This window comes from Kogia breviceps, chromosome 1, assembly GCF_026419965.1.
Source record: "Kogia breviceps isolate mKogBre1 chromosome 1, mKogBre1 haplotype 1, whole genome shotgun sequence".
NCBI lineage: Eukaryota > Metazoa > Chordata > Mammalia > Artiodactyla > Physeteridae > Kogia > Kogia breviceps.
The window spans coordinates 8,567,888-8,586,886 of NC_081310.1; the positions used below are offsets into that span (position 1 = coordinate 8,567,888).

The 18,999-nt window shown below is 39.1% G+C and overlaps 1 protein-coding gene and 1 pseudogene across 6 annotated transcripts in view; one reads left to right on the forward strand and one right to left on the reverse strand.

The window, feature by feature from the left end:
• UCHL5 (ubiquitin C-terminal hydrolase L5) overlaps window positions 1-11,749 on the forward strand; it is a 50,101-nt gene extending 38,352 nt beyond the window's left edge. For 2 of the 6 annotated variants that reach the window (XR_010839334.1, XR_010839336.1), the window contains exons 10-12: window positions 3,728-3,900; window positions 5,880-5,978; window positions 10,794-11,749. Coding sequence is in view for 4 of the 6 variants with exons in the window: in XM_059041577.2 (XP_058897560.1) it covers window positions 5,880-5,978; window positions 10,794-10,838 (144 nt within the window). In the remaining 2 variants the exon portion in view is untranslated. The remainder of the gene's footprint in view (window positions 1-3,727; window positions 3,901-5,879; window positions 5,979-10,793) is intronic. The other 4 variants (XM_059041577.2, XM_059041583.2, XM_067027548.1 and 1 more) reach the window with 2 other exon arrangements.
• Window positions 11,750-12,464: 715 nt separating this feature from the next.
• Window positions 12,465-15,972, reverse strand: LOC136793412 (ferritin light chain pseudogene; annotated as a pseudogene).
• Window positions 15,973-18,999: the final 3,027 nt, after the last annotated feature.

The window sequence follows — 18,999 nt, forward strand, 5'->3', positions numbered from 1 at the left end:
GGTTTTTCAATTTTGTTAATTTTCTCAAAGAACCAGCTTCTAGTTTTATTGATATTTGCTATCGTTTCCCTCATTTCTTTTTCATTTATTTCTGATCTGATGTTTATGATTTCTTTCCTTCTGCTAACTTTGGGGGTTTTTTATTCTTCTTTCTCTAATTGCTTTAGGTGTAGGGTTAGGTTGCTTATTTGAGATGTTTCCTCTTTCTTAAGGTAGGATAGTATTGCTATAAACTTCCTTCTTAGGACTGCTTTTGCTGCATCCCATATGTTTTGGGTCGTCGTGTTTTCATTGTCATTTGTTTCTAGGTATTTTTTGATTTCCTCTTTGATTTCTTCAGTGCTGTCTTGGTTATTAAGTAGTGTATTGTTTAGCCTCATGTTTTTGTACTTTTTACAGATTTTTTCCTGTAATTGATATCTATTCTCATAGCATTGTCGTCAGGAAAGATACTTGATATGATTTCACTTTTCTTAAATTTACCAAAGCTTGATTTGACCCAAGATATGATCTATCCTGGAGAGTGTTCCATGAGCACTTGAGGAGAAAGTGTGTTCTGTTGTTTTTGGATGGAATGTCGTATAAATATCAATTAAGTTCGTCTTGTTTAATGTATCATTTAAAGCTTGTGTTTCCTTATTTGTTTTCATTTTGGTTGATCTGTCCATTGGTGAAAGTGGGGTGTTAAAGTCCCCTACTATGATTGTGTTGCTGTCGTTTCTCCTTTTATGGCTGTTAGTATTTGCCTTATGTATTGAGGTTCTCCTATGTTGGGTGCATAAATATTTATTCTTGTTATATATCTTCTTGCATTGATCCCTTGATATTTATGTAGTGTCCTTCTTTGTCTCTTGTAATAGTCTTTGTTTTAAAGTCTATGTTGTCTGATATGAGAATTGCTACTCCAGCTTTCTTTTGATTTCCATTTGCATGGAATATCTTTTTCCATCCCCTCACTTTCAGTCTGTATGTGTTTGAAGAGGGTCTCTTGTAGACAGCATATATATGAGTCTTGTTCTTGTATCCATTCAGCCAGTCTGTGTCTTTTGGTTGGAGCATTTAATCCATTTACATTTATGGTAATTATCCATATGTATGTTCCTATTACCATTTTCTTAATTGTTTTGGGTTTGTTATTGTAGGTCTTTTCCTTCTCTTGTGTTTCCTACCTAGAGAAGTTACTTTAGCATTTGTTGTAAAGCTGGTTTGGTGATCTCTTAGCTTTTGCTTGTCTGTAAAGGTTTTAATTTCTCCATCAAATCTGAATGAGATCCTTGCTGGGTAGAATATCTTGGTTGTAAGTTTTTCTCCTTCATCACTTTAAATATGTCCTGCTACTCCCTTCTGGCTTGCAGAGTTTCTGCTGAAATATCAGCTGTTAACCTTATGGGGATTCCCTTGTGTGTTATTTGTTGTTTTTCCCTTGCTGTTTTTAATATTTTTTCTTTGTATTTAATTTTTGATAGTTCGATTACTGTGTGTCTTGGCATGTTTCTCCTTGGATTTATCCTGTATGGGACTCTCTGTGCTTCCTGGACTTGCTTAACTATTTCCTTTCCCATATTAGGGAAGTTTTCAACTGTAATCCCTTCAAATATTTTCTCAGTCCCTTTTTTTTTCTCTTCTTCTTCTGGGACCCCTATAATTCGAATGTTGGTGCTATTAATGTTGTCCCAGAGGTCTCTGAGACTGTCTTCAGTTCTTTTCATTCTTTTTTCTTTCTTCTGCTCTGCAGTAGTTATTTCCACTATTTTATCTTCCAGGTCACTTATCCGTTCTTCTGCCTCAGTTATTCTGCTATTGATTCCTTCTAGAGAATTTACAATTTCATTTATTGTGTTGTTCATCACTGTTCGTTTGCTCTTTAGTTCTTCTACGTCCTTGCTAAATGTTTCTTGTGTTTTTTCCATACTATTTCTAAGAGTTTGGATCATCTTTACTATCATTATTCTGAATTCTTTTTCAGGTAGTCTGCCTATTTCCTCTTTATTTGTTAGGTGTGGTGGGTTTTTACCTTGCTCCTTCATCTGCTGTGTGTTTCTGTCTTCTCAGTTTGCTTAACTTACTGTGTTTGGGGTCTCCTTTTCGCAGGCTGCAAGTTCGTACTTCCCATTTTTTGTGGTGTCTGTCGCCAGTGGCTAAGGTTGGTTGTGTGGGTTGTGTAGGCTTCCTGGTGGCGGGGACTAGTGCCTGTGTTCTGGTGGATGAGGCTGGATCTTGTCTTTCTGGTGGGCAGGTCCACATCTGGTGGTGTGTTTTGGGGTGTTTGTGGCTTTATTTATTTATTTATTTGCAGTATGCAGGCCTCTCACTGTTGTGGCCTCTCCCGCTATGGAGCACAGGCTCCCAACATGCAGGCTCACCGGCCACGGCTCAGGGGCCCAGCCACTCCATGGCATGCAGGATCCTCCCGGACCGAGGCACGAACCCGCGTCCTCTGCTTCGGCAGGCGGACTCTCAACCACTGTGCCACCCGGGAAGCCCTGTGGCTTTATTTTGATTTTAGGCAGCCTCTCTGCTAATGGATGGGGCTGTGTTCCTGTCTTGCTCTTTGTTGGGCATAGGGTGTCCAGCTCTGTAGCTTGCTGGTCTTGAGTGGAGCTGGGTCTTGGTATTGAGATGGAGATATCTGGGAGATTTTTGCCTTTTGATATTACGTGGAGCTGGGAGGTCTCTTGTGGATCAGTGTCCTGAACTTGGCTCTCCTACCTCAGGGGCACAGCCCTGACCCCTGGGTGGAGCACCAAAAGCCTGTCATCCACATGGCTCAGAATAAAAGGGAAAAAAAAGGAGAAAGAAAGAAAGAAGATAAAGTAAAATAAAATAAAATAATTAAAATAATTATTTTTAAAAAGTGTTTAAGTAATAAATAAAAAGAAAGAAAGAGAGCAACCAAACCAAAAAACAAATCCACCAATGATAAGAAGTGCTAAAAAGTATAGTAAAAAAAAAACACGAAAAAAACAGTACAGAGAGAACCCTAGGACAAATGGTAAAAGCAAAGCTATACAGACAAAGTAACACACAGAAGCATACACCTACACACTCACAAAAAGAGAAAAAGGGAAAAATATATATATATTGTTGTTTTGAAAGTCTACCTCCTCAATTTGGGATGATTCGTTATCTATTCAGGTATTCCACAGGTGCAGGTACATCAAGTTGATTGTGGAGATTTAATCCACTGCTTCTGAGGCTGCTGGGAGAGATTTCCCTTTCTCTTCTTTGTTCGCACAGCTCCCAGGGTTCAGCTTTGGATTTGGCCCCACCTCTGCGTGTAGGTCACCTGAGGGCATTTGTTCTTTGCTCAGACCGTTCGGGGTTAAAGGAGCAGCTGTTTTGGGGGCTCTGGCTCACTCAGGCTGGGGGGAGGGAGGGGCACGGATGCGGGGCGAGCCTGTGACGTCAGAGGCCGGCGTGACGCTGAAGCAGCCCGAGGCATGCCATGCTTTCTCCCGGGGAAGCTGTCCCTGGATCCCGGGACCCCGGCAGTGGCGGGCTGCACGGGCTCCTGGGAGGGGAGGTGTGGAGAGTGACCTGTGCTCGCACACAGGCTTTTTGGTGGCGGCAGCAGCGGCCTTAGCGTCTCATGCCCGTCTCTGGGGTCCGCGCTGACAGCCATGGCTCGCGCCCGTCTCTGGAGCTCCTTTAAGCGGCGCTCTGAATCCCCTCTCCTCGAGCACCAGGAAGCAAAGTGGCTAGAAAAAGTCTCTTGTCTCTTCGGCAGGTCCAGACTTTTCCCCAGACTCCCTCCCGGCCAGCCGTGGCCCACTAGCCCCTTCAGGCTGTGTTCACGCCGCCAACCCCAGTCCTCTCCCTGGGATCCGACCTCCGAAGCTGGAGCCTCAGCTCCCAGCCCCCGCCCGCCCCGGCCGGTGAGCAGACAAGCCTCTCGGGCTGGTGAGTGCTGGTTGGCACGGATCCTCTATGTGGGAATCCCTCCGCTTTGCCCTCCGCACCCTGTGGCTGCGGTCTCCTCTGCGGCTCCGGAGCTTCCCCCCTCCGCCACCCGCAGTCTCCGCCCGCAAAGGGGCTTCTCGTGTGTGGACACATTTCCTCCTTCGCGGCTCCCTCCCAGAGGTGCAGGTCCCGTCCCTATTCTTTTGTCTCTGTTTATTCTTTTTTCTTTTGCCCTACCCAGGTGGGGAGTTTCTTGCCTTTGGGGAGGTCTGAGGTGTTCTGCCAGCGTTCAGTAGGTGTTCTGTAGGAGCTGTTCCACATGTAGATGTATTTCTGATGTATCTGTGGGGAGGAAGGTGATCTCCACGTCTTACACTTCCACCATGTTGAAGCTCCGCCTGATAAGCTTTTTTCAGAGAGAGAAAAAAGTGAAGGAAACTCTTTGAATTTTGTAGGAGTTTGGAAATGGTACTTATTCAATTTGTCATGTTTGTCACAGTAGAAAAAGCTGTTTTTCATTTTAAGGTCAGTTGAAGGCAGGGCTTGTTCTTTTTCTTTCTGTTGCTTCCCGCAGTGTCAGGATACTGCTTTGCAACACACTTCACAGCCAGCAATGTGATTGTTAGAATACATGGACCTTGGACTAATAGGATTTCTTCAGGTGGAAGTGGTAGGGACCGGCTCCATAGTATTCCAGGCAGGAAAAAGGAGGGCTGAATATATGGTGACAGGAAAGTAAGGGATGAAAACTTGAATGTTATCTTCTATTTTATGTGATATAAAAAAAACCCCTATGTATTATTTATATATTATTGTGCAGTGTTGTTACATAATTAATTTTTAATATTTACCTAAAATAAAACTAAGTTTTTAGAATCTTTGCTACATTGTTGGAGAATGCTTTGTTCAAAAAAATAAAATGATTCTCATACTGATATAAAATGAACATGTTAAGATTTTATTTAGTTCATCAATTGAGCAAACCTGTAAGATGTCACAACTATTTCAAAGAAGTCAAAGAAGCTCAAATTTATATGAAGTATAGGAATGTTGAAACGAATTCACAAAAGATGGAAACTTTTTTCTTCCCCTATGGGAAGGGAAGTAAATTGAACCTCTGCCAGACCGTGAAAGGTTGCAGTCATGTAACTTGGGAGAGCATACTTTAGACAATGCATAGTTTTCCACTGAAGCACAGACAGTCCCTACAGTCTGTTTGCTTTTGGTCAAAAATAATGTCAAAGAAAGATTATTCTTAATCACACAATAAAGCTGGTCTCATTAGGCATGGCCTTATTATTTACATAGGTGTAGTAGCAAGAGTGTTAATTTATCACATGGGCCTTCTAAGTTTGCTTTCCTTTTTTTTTGTTTTTTTAAAGATTTAATATTATTTATTTTTGGCAGTGTTAGGTCTTCTCTTGCTGCGAGTGAGCTTTCTCTAGTTGTGGTGAGTGGGGGCTACTCTTCGTTTCAGTGCACCGGCTTCTCACTGCAGTGGTTTTTCTTGTTGCAGATCACAGGCTCTAGGCACACGGGCTTCAGTAGTTGTGGCACGCAGGCTCAGTAGTTGTGGCGCACAGGCTTAGTTGCTCTGCGGGATCTTCCCGGACCAGCGTTGAGCCCATGTCCCCTGCATTGGCAGGTGGATTCTTATCCACTGTGCCACCAGGGAAGTCCCTCTAAGTTTGCTTTCATAAGTTAAGTTTTCATAAATTATCTCAGATTAGACTTTTAAAAGCCTCTGTTATTTGCTAAGCCAAGAGTAGGAAGCGACACCCAGGGGACTGTCTCCACATGTTTTATTGTAATTAGTCTTTATTCTCAATGGCAATGGAAATCTCATTATTTCTCATATTTTTTTTAATGAGAATGGAGGATTCTCTTCCATTTCTATTTTGAGTTGGAGGCAAAAATTAAAATATCACAAACAGTGAAAATACAAAGTTAGTGTGGTTTGATACATGTTTTATTTTCAGATTGAAAATATCAGAAGGAAGCATAATTATCTGCCGTTCATTATGGAATTGTTAAAGACTTTAGCAGAACACCAGCAGTTAATACCACTAGTAGAAAAGGTAAGTATTTTACTGGTGAATACTTAGATTTAGATTCTCCAAAAAATGTTATTTGGCTTGAGAAGAGATAAAATTTGTTGAAGCTTTTTATTTTTATTTTTTGCTCTTACTTACTGTTTTTCATCTAGAGGAACATTAGTTCAATCTAATATTGCAAAATAAAAACAAGGAAGTGCATTACTGCTTTAGCTTTCCAGAATCCTTAGTGTCAGGTATTCAGGTTGTGCTATATTCGAATGAAATTTAAAACATTTTTCTTTCTTTAGCTGAAAACAAATTATTAATTTTAATTATTGAAATAATAGATTTTTCTTATTTAATTTAGCAAAAATTTGAATTATCATTGAATTTACTACTAGAATGAATGGGGAATAAAACATAACCTAGCCTAAGAAATAGGTTTTCTTATTCCTAAGTTATCAACTCTTTCCACTGAGGGAAAACTAGTATAGGTTAGTGAAAAATTTGGACCATTAACTTAAAGACCAGAATACATGGTAGGTTTTTTTTTTTCTTATTAATTTTTAAGTTCATGAAGCAAAGATACGTTTCAACCCAGCTGTTTGATATCATCATAAATTCTAAATAATATAAGATGTGAGTTAAGGTTTTTATATATACCTTATTATCTAGATCCTGAACATGTGCTTCAACTTTTAGCATTAAGTGTAAAAATTGTTGCAAGAAGACTGCTAAATCTTCTCTTTTCCTTATAGGTTTTTCTATTCATGTATCTCAGGGTGTTAAATCATAAAAATCCAAGATGGGAAACTGATTTTTAAAGTTTTAGATTAACAATTAAGGTCCTGTGATCCTCAAAATTGCCTGGTTAACAGAGTACCTCGATATTATAGTCTTTGTATGAAACACTATGAAATATTTCTCTGTTGAAAATATTAAACAAAATGAAATATAGACTGTTATGCTCAATTGTATGATGTATCTATCAGGTATTAAGTATAGATAAATATTATTAGGGACCAGACAAATGTTATTAGAGAAATTTTAAATATATATGTTTTGCTTTAAAGTTGGCCTGTGAGTAAACTTTTTTGGGCAAATTAAGAAAAGGACCACTGTTATTTGATTTTAATGACAGTATATTTCCATAATTTTTAAAAAAGCATAGTTAGAGTACAATAGCTTTTTAGCTTTTACTTTAGAACCATAATTCCTTAGTTCGCATTATTTTGGACACAGGGTGGCAGTATATGAATGCCTAGTGTTAGTGGAATACCAACTCAGTCTCTTCTTGCGTTTGCATTTGTTTTATTGAATATAATACAAAGACATTATATGTCTTTTATTGAAAGGGTAGTTACTGACTTGCTTGTTCTTTGACTAATAATATTGTACAAGCAATATTGAGATACATTTCTTTCTTTATAGATACTATACAGAAAGATATGGTATATGCAGTTTCTTTTATGTGCCTAGATTCTGAAGGGAATTCAGATTCATTATTTGATTAAAACTTTTGAAATGTTTTGATTATCCAACATTTATCTAGCTGAAACTATATTTGAGGCAGTCTCTTAAAGTCAGTGGATATACACATAATTAAGACACATTTTTCTCTCTTAAGCAACTTAGTTGGGGAAAGGAATGCATGATTATAGTACTGTGCTAGATAGTAGTATTCTGATAAGTGCCAGAAAAAAGTGATGCTAAAGATTCTGGGGGAATCACAGGATGTTCCTAAATAGCTTTATGCCACTTAAAATTTCACATCCACAAATTTTGAATCTGTGGTTAGAATTAAATGCTTAGTTTCTGCCAATAATCAGCTTCCTTAGCACAAATATATTTTTGTGCATCTTATTTTGGAAAAAATAATATATCTTATTGAAATATCACTTTCTGCTGGTAAATGCAAATGTTAAAAATTAAAAAACAATAGAGTAATATTAGATTTTACAATTATATCCAATATAAAGACTTTAGTAGTGAACATTACTTAATAAGTAATACTTCTAAGAAAAGAATTACATGTAGAATTCAGAAATGGATTATTATATCAAAATTCCCCCCCTTCCGGGCTTCCCTGGTGGCGCAGTGGTTGAGAGTCGGCCTGCCGATCCAGGGGGCGTGGGTTCGTGCCCCGATCCGGGAAGATCCCACATGCCGTGGAGCGGCTGGGCCCGTGAGCCATGGCCGCTGAGCCTGCGACACACACACACACACACACACACACACACACACACACACACTCCCCGCACGCTGGGCCCGTGAGCCATGGCCGCTGAGCCTGCGAGACACACACACACACACACACACACACACACACACACACACACACACACACTCCCCGCCCCTTCCCCCCCAATGCCAAGTGAAAGTAGAAAAGATGTGGCTAGTCTGGCTAGTCTAGGCAGTGTTGCTATGTGCTAAAGCCGTCCAGGATCAGATTTCTGAGTAATTGGAGGCAGGTCCTGACTGCCTGTGATGGTGTGGAAGTATTTGACGTGTGGAAATCTTTTCGTTTTACAAAATAACAAAGAGTGAGGCCTTTGATTCTCCCAAGAGCATGTGGCTTTAATGAATTAGGTTAAGATATTGCCGTGTAAGTGTTCTTGTTCTATGAAGCTGCTGTTCTTATCTGATCAGTTCATTGAGTGTACATTACATAAAGATTGCTCAGGAGGTAACCTAAAAATATAAAGTTATAAAACTTCTTGTGCCATATACCAAATATGTTCCTTAAAATATAAAATAAAATCAGCTATATTAAGATTTCATTTGTAAAACTTTTATTCAGATACATTTACAATTCTTTTAAAATTTTATCTCAACCTTTATATGTATTTCTGAATCATTGTCTATCCCAGGTTCTTAACAACCACCAATAAGCTACCATAATTTAGAATGACAGATTTTGTTGCTATGGGGGGTTCAAAGCACAGTACTGAATTTTGTCCAGATTTTACCAAGACATTATAATTCAGTTGGTAATAAATAACTAATCTGCAGAACTTACTTTTTCTATCTCTTAATAGGAATAAGGTAGAAGAATAAAGTTACCTGCAATAATATGTACATTAATACCTATGATTACAGAATTATCTGACTTGAGTCAGCAATTTTTAGTATCTCACTAGCACACTAAATAGAAGGAAAGTATTTCTTAACAGTGAACATTTTTTCCATGCTATTTTGAAATACAGTATTTTTTATTTTTGAACAAAGGCAAAACAGAATACAGGCTTTCAGTTTAAATCTCAGATATGTTACTTAGCTGTTATGTTATTCGCTGTTGCTTTTAGGCAAGTTATTTACTTTATTATAGAATCTATTTCCTCATCTATAAATTGGGAATCACACTTCACATTCTTAAGGATTAAATGAGATAATATTGGTCAAGTTTATAATATGTGCTCAATAAATGGTGGTAATTATTTTTAACTTATTTTAACTTACCCTTAGTTTTATCTGAATTATATAGTTTAATACATGTATGGATACTCTGCATTATATGTCTGCTTTTTAAATTATGTTTTAAAATTTATGTCATTAACCAGTAGATTCATTCCTGTTAATCCTAGTAAACTTCCTGTATATTCAGAGATCACAAAGAAAAGAGGTACATATTTTTATTTCCAAATTACATCTAAAATTGAATAGTATTTTTATTATTTGGAAACAGAAGACTTCTTTGAGAAATTGTACATATCAAATTACAAATTATGCTTGTTATTAAAAATGTTTATGCAAGCAATTTTAAAATTTTTATATGGTATGTATAACATATTTCCTCTTAATATATTCTAAGACATTGCACTAAATTTTATCATACGGTTGTATGATAATTCTATTATCATTATAATGCATTATAAAAAAAAGATTATAGTTGTTCTCATTAAAGAAGTTTTTTTCTTAATTGTATAATAGCAAAAGTCTAGTTTATTTGTTCCTTTCTGATTCAAGTGCCATAGTGGAAAGAACATTATATTCTAGTCTTCTAAAACCTTGCTTCTCAAAGTGTCACCTGAGGACCAGCAGAATTGGCATCATCGGAGAGTTTGCTAGAAATTTAGATCCTCAGGCATTTTACCAATTCAGCCTGCATTTTAACACAGTCCCCAGGCCATTGGTCTCTACATTAGAAGCACTGCTATAGAATATGTGTCTTTTGGCCTCTATTGAGGTTTTGTTATTTATTAGCTGTGTGACTTGGTCACGTTTGATAACACCTGTAAACTCTGGCTTCCTCATCTGCTAAAAAGTGAAATAGAATTACTGTGTTCAAGCTCTATACTTGTTACGAGGTTCAAGTGAAACAGCTTGTGAAAATATTTTTTTGGTCTTATATGACCGAAAAAAGCCTCACTGATATGTGAGGCTTATCAACACTATGGGTATATAATCCTTAGTTATGTTAAACTCATTTAAACTATTATGTTAAACTCATTTATTCAAATATGCAGAAATTAATATAGGATTTTTCATATACTCAGTTTGTATGAGAAATGGGCACACATGTAAATATATTGTTTTGAAATAGTTATGAATGAGTATGACTATAGGATGAGTAATTTTGTATTTTTAAATTGTTACCATTATAATAATACATCTCAACTTCAGGTAAGAAAGAACTGCAAACCAAATATGATCCTTTTTTATTGAGGGCAAAGTATAACTATATCATTGTCTAGAAGTAGTTTGTTGTGAGTCTTATAAAAGATAATTCTCTAGAAATCTTGCAAACGATGCATCTCAAGCTTTTTAGCTTAAGAATGCCCTCTTAGACACATTTCATTTTAATATGAACTGGAACAGACTTTTAAGATTTTACAGTATACTATCTATAATTTCTAGGCAAAAGAAAAACAGAATGCAAAGAAAGCACAGGAAACCAAATGAAGAAGATGCTTTGGGATGTGTACACATTTCTGCTTCTGCACTTATTTTCAAGGAAAGCATTAAGTATAAAGAACTTTGAGCAACATCCTAATCGACTCAGCGCGCGTTTGGCGGTAGCCCCGGTCTGTCTCGTCTTCAATGCATGGATTCACAACCTCTCCCTGCCTGCGTCATGTGCATGTGGTGCATATTAAATAAAAGTGGTGTTCAGAGCACTTGCCCAAATCCCGTTATATGACATTGGATCTGAGAACTCCTCTTGGTTCTCTGGATAGATAACTACCGTAATGAACTGTAATGAACTACTGTGATGAAAATGGACAAATGATATTCTCTACCTGTAATTGTTATAATTAAACTTCCAATCTTCCAGCTTGGTTAAATGCTTAAAATTTATAAATGTCAGATCTTGATTAAATGGAGTCTCTTGTTTCTTCTCATTATTAATGAAAAAATCAGTATTTGTCTTTGATATCTAAATATTTTGAAGATTTAAAAACTGAATTTTATCTTCTATACCAATTCTTTGTAAAAGCTTGATTTTAAAGATCATCATTTGAAAAGAACAGAAGTATAGTTTCTGGGCTTCCCTGGTGGCCCAGTGGTTAAGGATCTGCCTGCCAATGCAGGGGACATGGGTTCGAGGCCTGGTCTGGGAAGATCCCACATGCTGCGGAGCAACTAAGCCCATGTGCCACAACTACTGAGCCTGCGCTCTAGAGCCTCCGAGCCACAACTACTGAAGCCCATGCACCTAGAGCCCGTGCTCCGCAACAAGAGAAGCCACTGCAATGAGAAGCCCGCACACCACGACGAAGAGTAGCCCCCGCTCAACACAACTAGAGGAAGCCCACGCAGAGCAACAAAGACCCAACGCAGCCAAAAATAAATAAATGTTTTTAAAAAAATAAGCATAGTTTCTAGTTATTTTCATTGCTACCAGTAGAAAACGTAAAAAAAAAAATCCCAATTTTATTTTAGCAGACTTTTTTCAGTGTTTGGGATTATGTTTGTGTTGTAGAATTATTTCAGGAAGGTGTATTATGCATCAAAGCAAAATTTTAGGTTAAGAACAGATTGTAAATCTTAAAGATTTTTGGTGCTACTCTCAGTTTGGCAACATTTTTTCAAGCTGTTAAGCTGTATCTTTATAAAGAATTGGGGCTTTAGCAATTCAGGCTATCTGCTTTTTTATAAAAGGGATGATGGTGGTGGTGGAGGATCCAATTTGAACAAAATTAGTACAGCCCAGTAGTTTCCAAGAGCCATTTATCGTTTGCCCACAATGGAATTGGGAGTTGCTTTGTTTTTTATTTTATAAAATAATATTGTATTCTTGCTCTTAATCTTCTTTTCCAAGTTAAACTTTAAAGGAAATTTTTATAAAACTTATGTTTGTAAAGGAAATAATCTACTCTTTTCTTTACTGGGTACCTTTCTGAAATTGATACATGACTTTAATATTTTATTATGGAAAAGTTTAAACATGTAGAGAGACTTGTATGCATCCTCTAGTTTCAAACACGTGAATTTTTTTAAGGATTTTTTTTTTTTCCTGTAAAAAGCTTTATTGTTTCCATTTGGTCCAAGGGTTGGGAGAGGGCTCCAGCGTGGTTGAAAAGGTGCTTACTTGCTGCCGAGAGCTGCTTCAGGCAGAAGCCCTGACACCAGAGGGGCTCCTCCAAGGCCACTGGACTTTGGAGGCTCCTCGTCGTGCTTGAGGATGAGCCTTTCGAAGAGATACTGGCCCAGCGCAGCCTGGGGACGAGCCAGCCTGCGGAGCTTAGTCAGGCGGTCGCCCGTTTTCGTAATGAGTTTCACCTGCTCATCTAGGGCGTGGCCCTCCAGGAAGTCACAGAGGCGGGGCTGTGCGCGCGCAGAACCCAGGGCACGCAGGTCCACGAGGGCCTGATTGAGGTTCTTCTCCGTGAACACAGTGGCTTCCGGAGCGACCTGGGTTTTATGCCACTCCTCTTGGCACGGCTTCTGCACGTCCTGGGAGAGGGCCAGGTGGCTGCACTGGTTTTGCACTTTCAAGGGTCGCTCGGCGCGCTGGCGCTGCCGCTCAGCCGATTCGCGGAAAAAGTGGCCCACGCCCCCCAGAGGCACAACGCTTCGTTGGAAATAGAAGCTCAGAGAGAGGTAGGTGTAGGAGGCCTACAGATGCATGTCGACCAGGCAGGCGGTGGAGGACAGCCTCCACCTGGGTGGAATCATTCTGAGGAATCCTGGAGCTCCCGGTTGATGGGTTAATAAGGAGTTAAGCTCAAAAAATGGAGTTGGCCGGGCCTGGGGGCCGAGGATAGCTGAGTGGCTGATTCCGAAAGTTAAGACTGGAAAGAAGGTTGGAGGGTGGTCAGAGGCTGGAACAAGGGGCGTCCCTGGGTCTGTTCCGTCCAAACATGGTTGAAGCAAGAGACAGATCCTCGGGCCCACCGAGCACACTGCCTAAGGATTGTTTTTAGGCTTTTACTGCATTGTGGTGTTTGTTTGGTTTTTTGTGTGTGTGTGGTACGCGGGCCTCTCTGTTGTGGCCTCTCCCGTTGCGGAGCACAGGCTCCGGACGCGCAGGCTCAGCGGCCATGGCTCACGGGCCCAGCCGCTCCGCGGCACGTGGGATCCTCCCGGACCGGGGCACGAGCCCGCGTCGCCTGCACCGGCAGGTCCCCGGACTCTCAACCACTGCGCCACCAGGGAAGCCCTGTGAGTTGTTGTTGTTGGGTTTTTTTGTGGTACGCGGGCCTCTCACTGTTGTGGCCTCTCCCGTTGCGGAGCACAGGCTCTGGACGCGCAGGCGCAGCGGCCATGGCTCACGGGCCCAGCCGCTCCGCGGCACGTGGGATCCTCCCGGACCGGGGCACGAACCCGCGTCCCCCGCATCGGCAGGCGGACTCCCAACCACTGCGCCACCAGGGAAGCTCCATTGTGGTATTTTTAACCAATGTGGGGAAGACCTGGTGGGAAGTTGAGTAGTAAAATTAATGAAATATCTTTCATACATAATTTCAGTTGAAGGTCATGAATTTGTAGTTTTTCATTTGTGGGTAAATATATTTCACTTTGGAAACGATAGTGATTATGAAGTGTTTTCAAAGCCATGGTACAGTTTAACAATGATTTCATAAGGATTATTTTAAGCTCATCTTGAGCCCATACATTTATTTCAACTTACTTTATATACCCTCTTTTGTAGAGTCTTAAGTTTTGTAAAGCAGTACAAGGAGTATTGTAGTAGGTAGTATCCAGTAATCAAGGACGGTGTGATACTGGCATAAGGATCAACAAATAACTCAGTGGGATAGAAGAGAGAGCCTAAAAACAAATCTACATTTATATGGTCACGTGATTTTTGACAGAGGTAGCAAAGCAGTCCAACAGAGAAGGGAAATCTTTTCAACAAGTGGAGCCGGAACAGCTAAATATCCCCATGGAAAAAAATGAACCATGATCCCGTACCTCACTAAAATGAGTTTGAGATGGGTCACAGACCTAAATGTAATAGCTAAAATACGAAGCCTTTTAGGGGAAACAGGTGAGTATCTTAGGTGACAGAAAACAACCATAAAGGATCTAAAATTAGTGTTCATGAAAATGAAAAACTTGTCATTGAAAGATGCTTTTAATAAAAGTAGCTAGTACCAAATGACATTTAAAAATTAGCTTTATTCTGGAAAAGGCAAGGCAAGGGGGTTTTCCCCTAGAGCCTCTGGAAAGGAACATAGCCCTGCTGACATCTTAGTTTTGGCTCAGTGAGACTCGTTTTGGACTCTGACCTCCAAAACTGTCCGAGAATAAATTTATGTTGTTTTAGGCCAAAAAGTAAATAAATATTAGCTTTATAAAATCACTGAGTTGATAGATATAAGGATATTTTCTTATTAATCTAATTCTAATACAGTTCCTTGATAGGCATTTCCATAGCTTAAGAATGGTGTATTTTATCTGCTTCCTTGATGACTGCGAATGCATTGTGACCCTTCATGATAATTTCTGCCAGGGAATGAAGAAGTATGATATCCTTTTCTGCGTCCTAAGTCATGAAGCTAGTGGGTAGAGAAAATGGAGGAATAAAGAGCAATTCAGAAATACATTAAGTGTTAGTTATGTGGGAATAAAATTTTTTAAAATAAATGTTTAAAAGAAAGTCTCATTTGCTCATTTCACTTGTGCCCTTTTCTGAAATCTCATTTAATGATTGGGTAGGTGAAGGCACTTCCATTCTGTTTTCTGCCTTTTAAAATAGCCAGTTCTAAGGGATATACTTCTGCTGTTTTAAACAAAGAAAGCTCACCAACAGCTGTGGTACTGGCTAGTCTCAGTTTCATATGTTTAGTTCCCAAGATAGCTGCCCTTTTTCTAGCAGAGAGCAGTCAGCTTGACTGTGTCAGTAGAATAGACAAATATTTGTTCTGAGATCATGAACCATGGGGACTTGCTCCCCTACTTAGACCATGATACATACTCTGTGTGCTAGAGTGTTACATGCAGATTAATACCTTTAGTTACTAATCCTAGTTGCCTAAAACATTTCAGGATACATTCAGAAATTGCTCTTTTCCTGCAAGAGGATTCTGTTTTTGTTTCAGAAAAAAACATGGCTTTTAAGGTTTTCCCTTAAAAAAAAGAAAAAGCTAAGCAAAATCGAATTTAAATTACCCATAGTTCTACCACCAGAGATGACTGCACTAACATGTTAGTGTACTTAGTGATCCTTTTTCCCTACATGTTTTTGTATGTTAGTCTCACATGCCCTCTCCACATCCTGAAATAGATTTGTGTAGTATACATTATTTTTAAAGTTGATACACAGTTTATCTTTTTTGTATCATTGACGGCTTACTTGCAGGAAACAAACCACTCTAGCTAGTTTAAGAGGAATGGGAATTAATATCGGGAATTTTGAAACTACTTAGTTCCTTACAAAATCATTGGAAGGTATGGAGAAATGGGCTCAAGTTTGGGTCCCCAGAAAAGACTCCAGCAGAACATACGTTAGCTGGCCCACCAGGGCCACTGCTACTACTGCAGCGGCCAAGGGGTTCGCCAGTGGGGTTTCTGACGTTAGAACAGGCTGCAGAGGTTGTGTTCTGGGAGTGGGGACCTGCCACACTGTCTGCAGGCAGCCGGTGACCATACACGGGAAAGCAGAAAACTGCCACCTCTCCCTGGCCGCACGTGCCATGGAGATGGCTTCTGCCTTACTTGTCATTTCCAAGTCTTTCATTAGGTTTTCTGCAAAGGGAGTCTGGGAAATTTTTTTTTTCTTTTTTGACATTTTTATTAGAGTATAATTGCTTTACAATGGTGAATCAGTTATACATACACATATGTCCCCATATCTCTTCCCTCTTGCATCTTCCTCCCTCCCACCCTCCCTATCCCACCCCTCTAGGTGGTCACAAAGCACCGAGCTGATCTCCCTGTGCTATGCGGCCGCTTCCCACTAGCTCTCTGTTTTACGTTTGGTAGTGTATGGAAATTGGCTTTTAACTCTTCAGTCTGCAGAGTAGGAAGGCGCTCCAAGGATGGAGGACGAGGTCCATGTGGGTGCTGTGTGCAAACCCACTTCATCACACACTACTACGTTCCTCCACCCCAAAACAGTTTCTCCTTTTCACATAAGTAATACGTGTTTATTTTAGAGAAATGAGAAAATACAGAGAATAAAAAATATATCAAAATCAAATCTAATCCCATTACCTAGAGATAATCAGCGTTGGTATTCTGATGTAGATCTCTCCAGAGACTGTGTTTACACTCACACATGTAATAGATATTTTCTTTTTCTGAAAATGGGATTATGTTGCGTACTATTTCACCCTAAACTTCTTTTAATATTAAAATTATGCTTATGTCACATTTTTTTTAATGGCTGCTTAGAATTCCATTCTATAAATATGCTTTAATGTATTTAACAAGCCCCCTATCGGGGCTTGTAAGGAATAAAGCGTAGAAACGGGCAAACTGGATAGTTCACTTTTTAGGGGGGGATTTTATTTTTTAAGGTAAAGTGAATTCCTAGGTCAGGCAAGCATACATGTTCTTTAATTTGTTATTTTCCTTAGCACATAGTTACTGGCACTCAATCCAGTGACTGACCCAACTAAAGCGTCACCACTTTAAGCATACCTAGTGCTTTTGTTTTTCACTTGATATGTTAACATCTTGACATACCTTTCAAGATATGGTAATATCTTTGGTTAATGTATTCTTTGGTAATTTATTCAACATACCTGAGTTGTTCTAGATGCTGGAGGTATAGTGGTGAATGAGATAAAGCCCCACCCTCATGGTGAGACAAGTAATAGACAAGGCTGTCTAACGTAATTTTTCAAGTAGCAGTGAGAACTGTAAAAAGAAACCGGGACAAAAGGATGGAAGGAGTGAGGTTTGATAGAATGGCCATGGAAAGTCCCTTTAAGGAGATGATATGTAAGCAGAGACCTGAATGAAGAGAATTTTCTTTCTGAAGCACTGACTCAGCAATATGAAAGTGAATCACATACGGGCAGAACCAACATGTAATAATTCAGAATATTAATTTGCAGTAATGTTTGATGACAGTTGACCTGGGGTGTCAATATTGAAATAGGTTGAATAAAAGTTACATTTAGAAAATGTAGGTCCTAGAAAAGGCTAGGACCACTGGCCTATCCTTTTTAGGCTATCTAGATATTTTACATGATAAACTTCTCTAACCCTTTCTTGTAGCAATAATAATATAGTATTGACTAAACCATAATTCCAGTGGTAAAAGCCTCATGCAAGTGTATTTTTAAAAACAATTTGTTGGGCTTCCCTGGTGGCGCAGTGGTTGAGAATCCGCCTGCCGATGCGGGGGACGCGGGTTCGTGCCCCGGTCCGGGAAGATCCCACGTGCCGCGGAGCGGCTGGGCCCGTGAGCCGTGGCCAATGCGCCTGTGCGTCCGGAGCCTGTGCTCCGCAGCGGGAGAGGCCACAGCGGTGAGAGGCCCGCGTACAGCAAAAAAAAAAAAACCAAAACAAACAAACAAAACCAATTTGTTATACATCACGATTAAAGATGTAAACATTAAAACTAAAACAAATGAATCTACTAGAAAAAAATGGGAGAATATTTTATTATTGGGGGGAAGGGAAAAGCCTCTAAGCAAGAAATAAAACATTAAAAAACCATAGGAAAAAAAAATGCAGAGTGAAATGCTTGATTCTATAAAAATTTCTGTACAATAACATACGCCATTAAAGACAGCAAGCCAACAAAATCTTAACCATAAAAAATGTAATATGTATATTAGAAGTATAATATCTAATATACAGAGAGCTCTTATTTAAAAAAAAAAAAAAAAAAAGGAAAAAGGAAAAGGTTACCCAGGAGAAAAACTGGCAAGAGATAAGAACAAGCAATTCATAGAAGAAATTGAAATGGCTAGTGACATTATAAAAGATAGTAAATCTCACTAGTGATTAAGAAAATGAAAGTTAAAATAATAAAGGGATGACCTTTTCCTGTCAGATCATGAGGAAGTTAAAGTGATTGCAAAGGGCCGTTTTACAATGTGCACGGAAGTAGGGCAGGCTCCTGGAACAGTGGTAGAAGCCTTTTTGAAACGCAGTTTGGCAATTCTCAAAATTCAATGGTCTGTATCCTTCACGACAATTTCACTCCAAAAACCACATTACAGATGTATTCAGACGCCTGTACAAAGACGGGTGTAAGAAAATTCTTTGTAGCATCATTTGTCATAGCAAGTAATCGGAGACATCCTAGAAGCACAGCAACAGGGAATGGGTAAATGAGTATGTTGGAATAGTGTGTAGTCGCTGAAAAGAAGGAGGTGAATTTCTACGTATTCACATGGAAAGATGTGTGATATATCTTTGAGGAAAAAGTAAGTTGCATTATAGTGGTGTAAGCTGAAAAAAAATCTTATATGGATATGTAAGAATAAAAAATATTTTAAAGTATCACACCAAACTCTTAATAGTCTAGGAGCTTAGAACTTTAAGGGTGAAGTGGGGAATTTTCCATTTTAAATGTATAGGTTTCTGAGATAATTGAATTTTTCCGATGAGCATATATTAATTTTGTATTCTAAATAATATGTAAATAAACTATCAGTAAATTAGCTAATTATTCTCATAACAAAAGTATTGGCAGGATTTTTTTTTTCAATAGGAT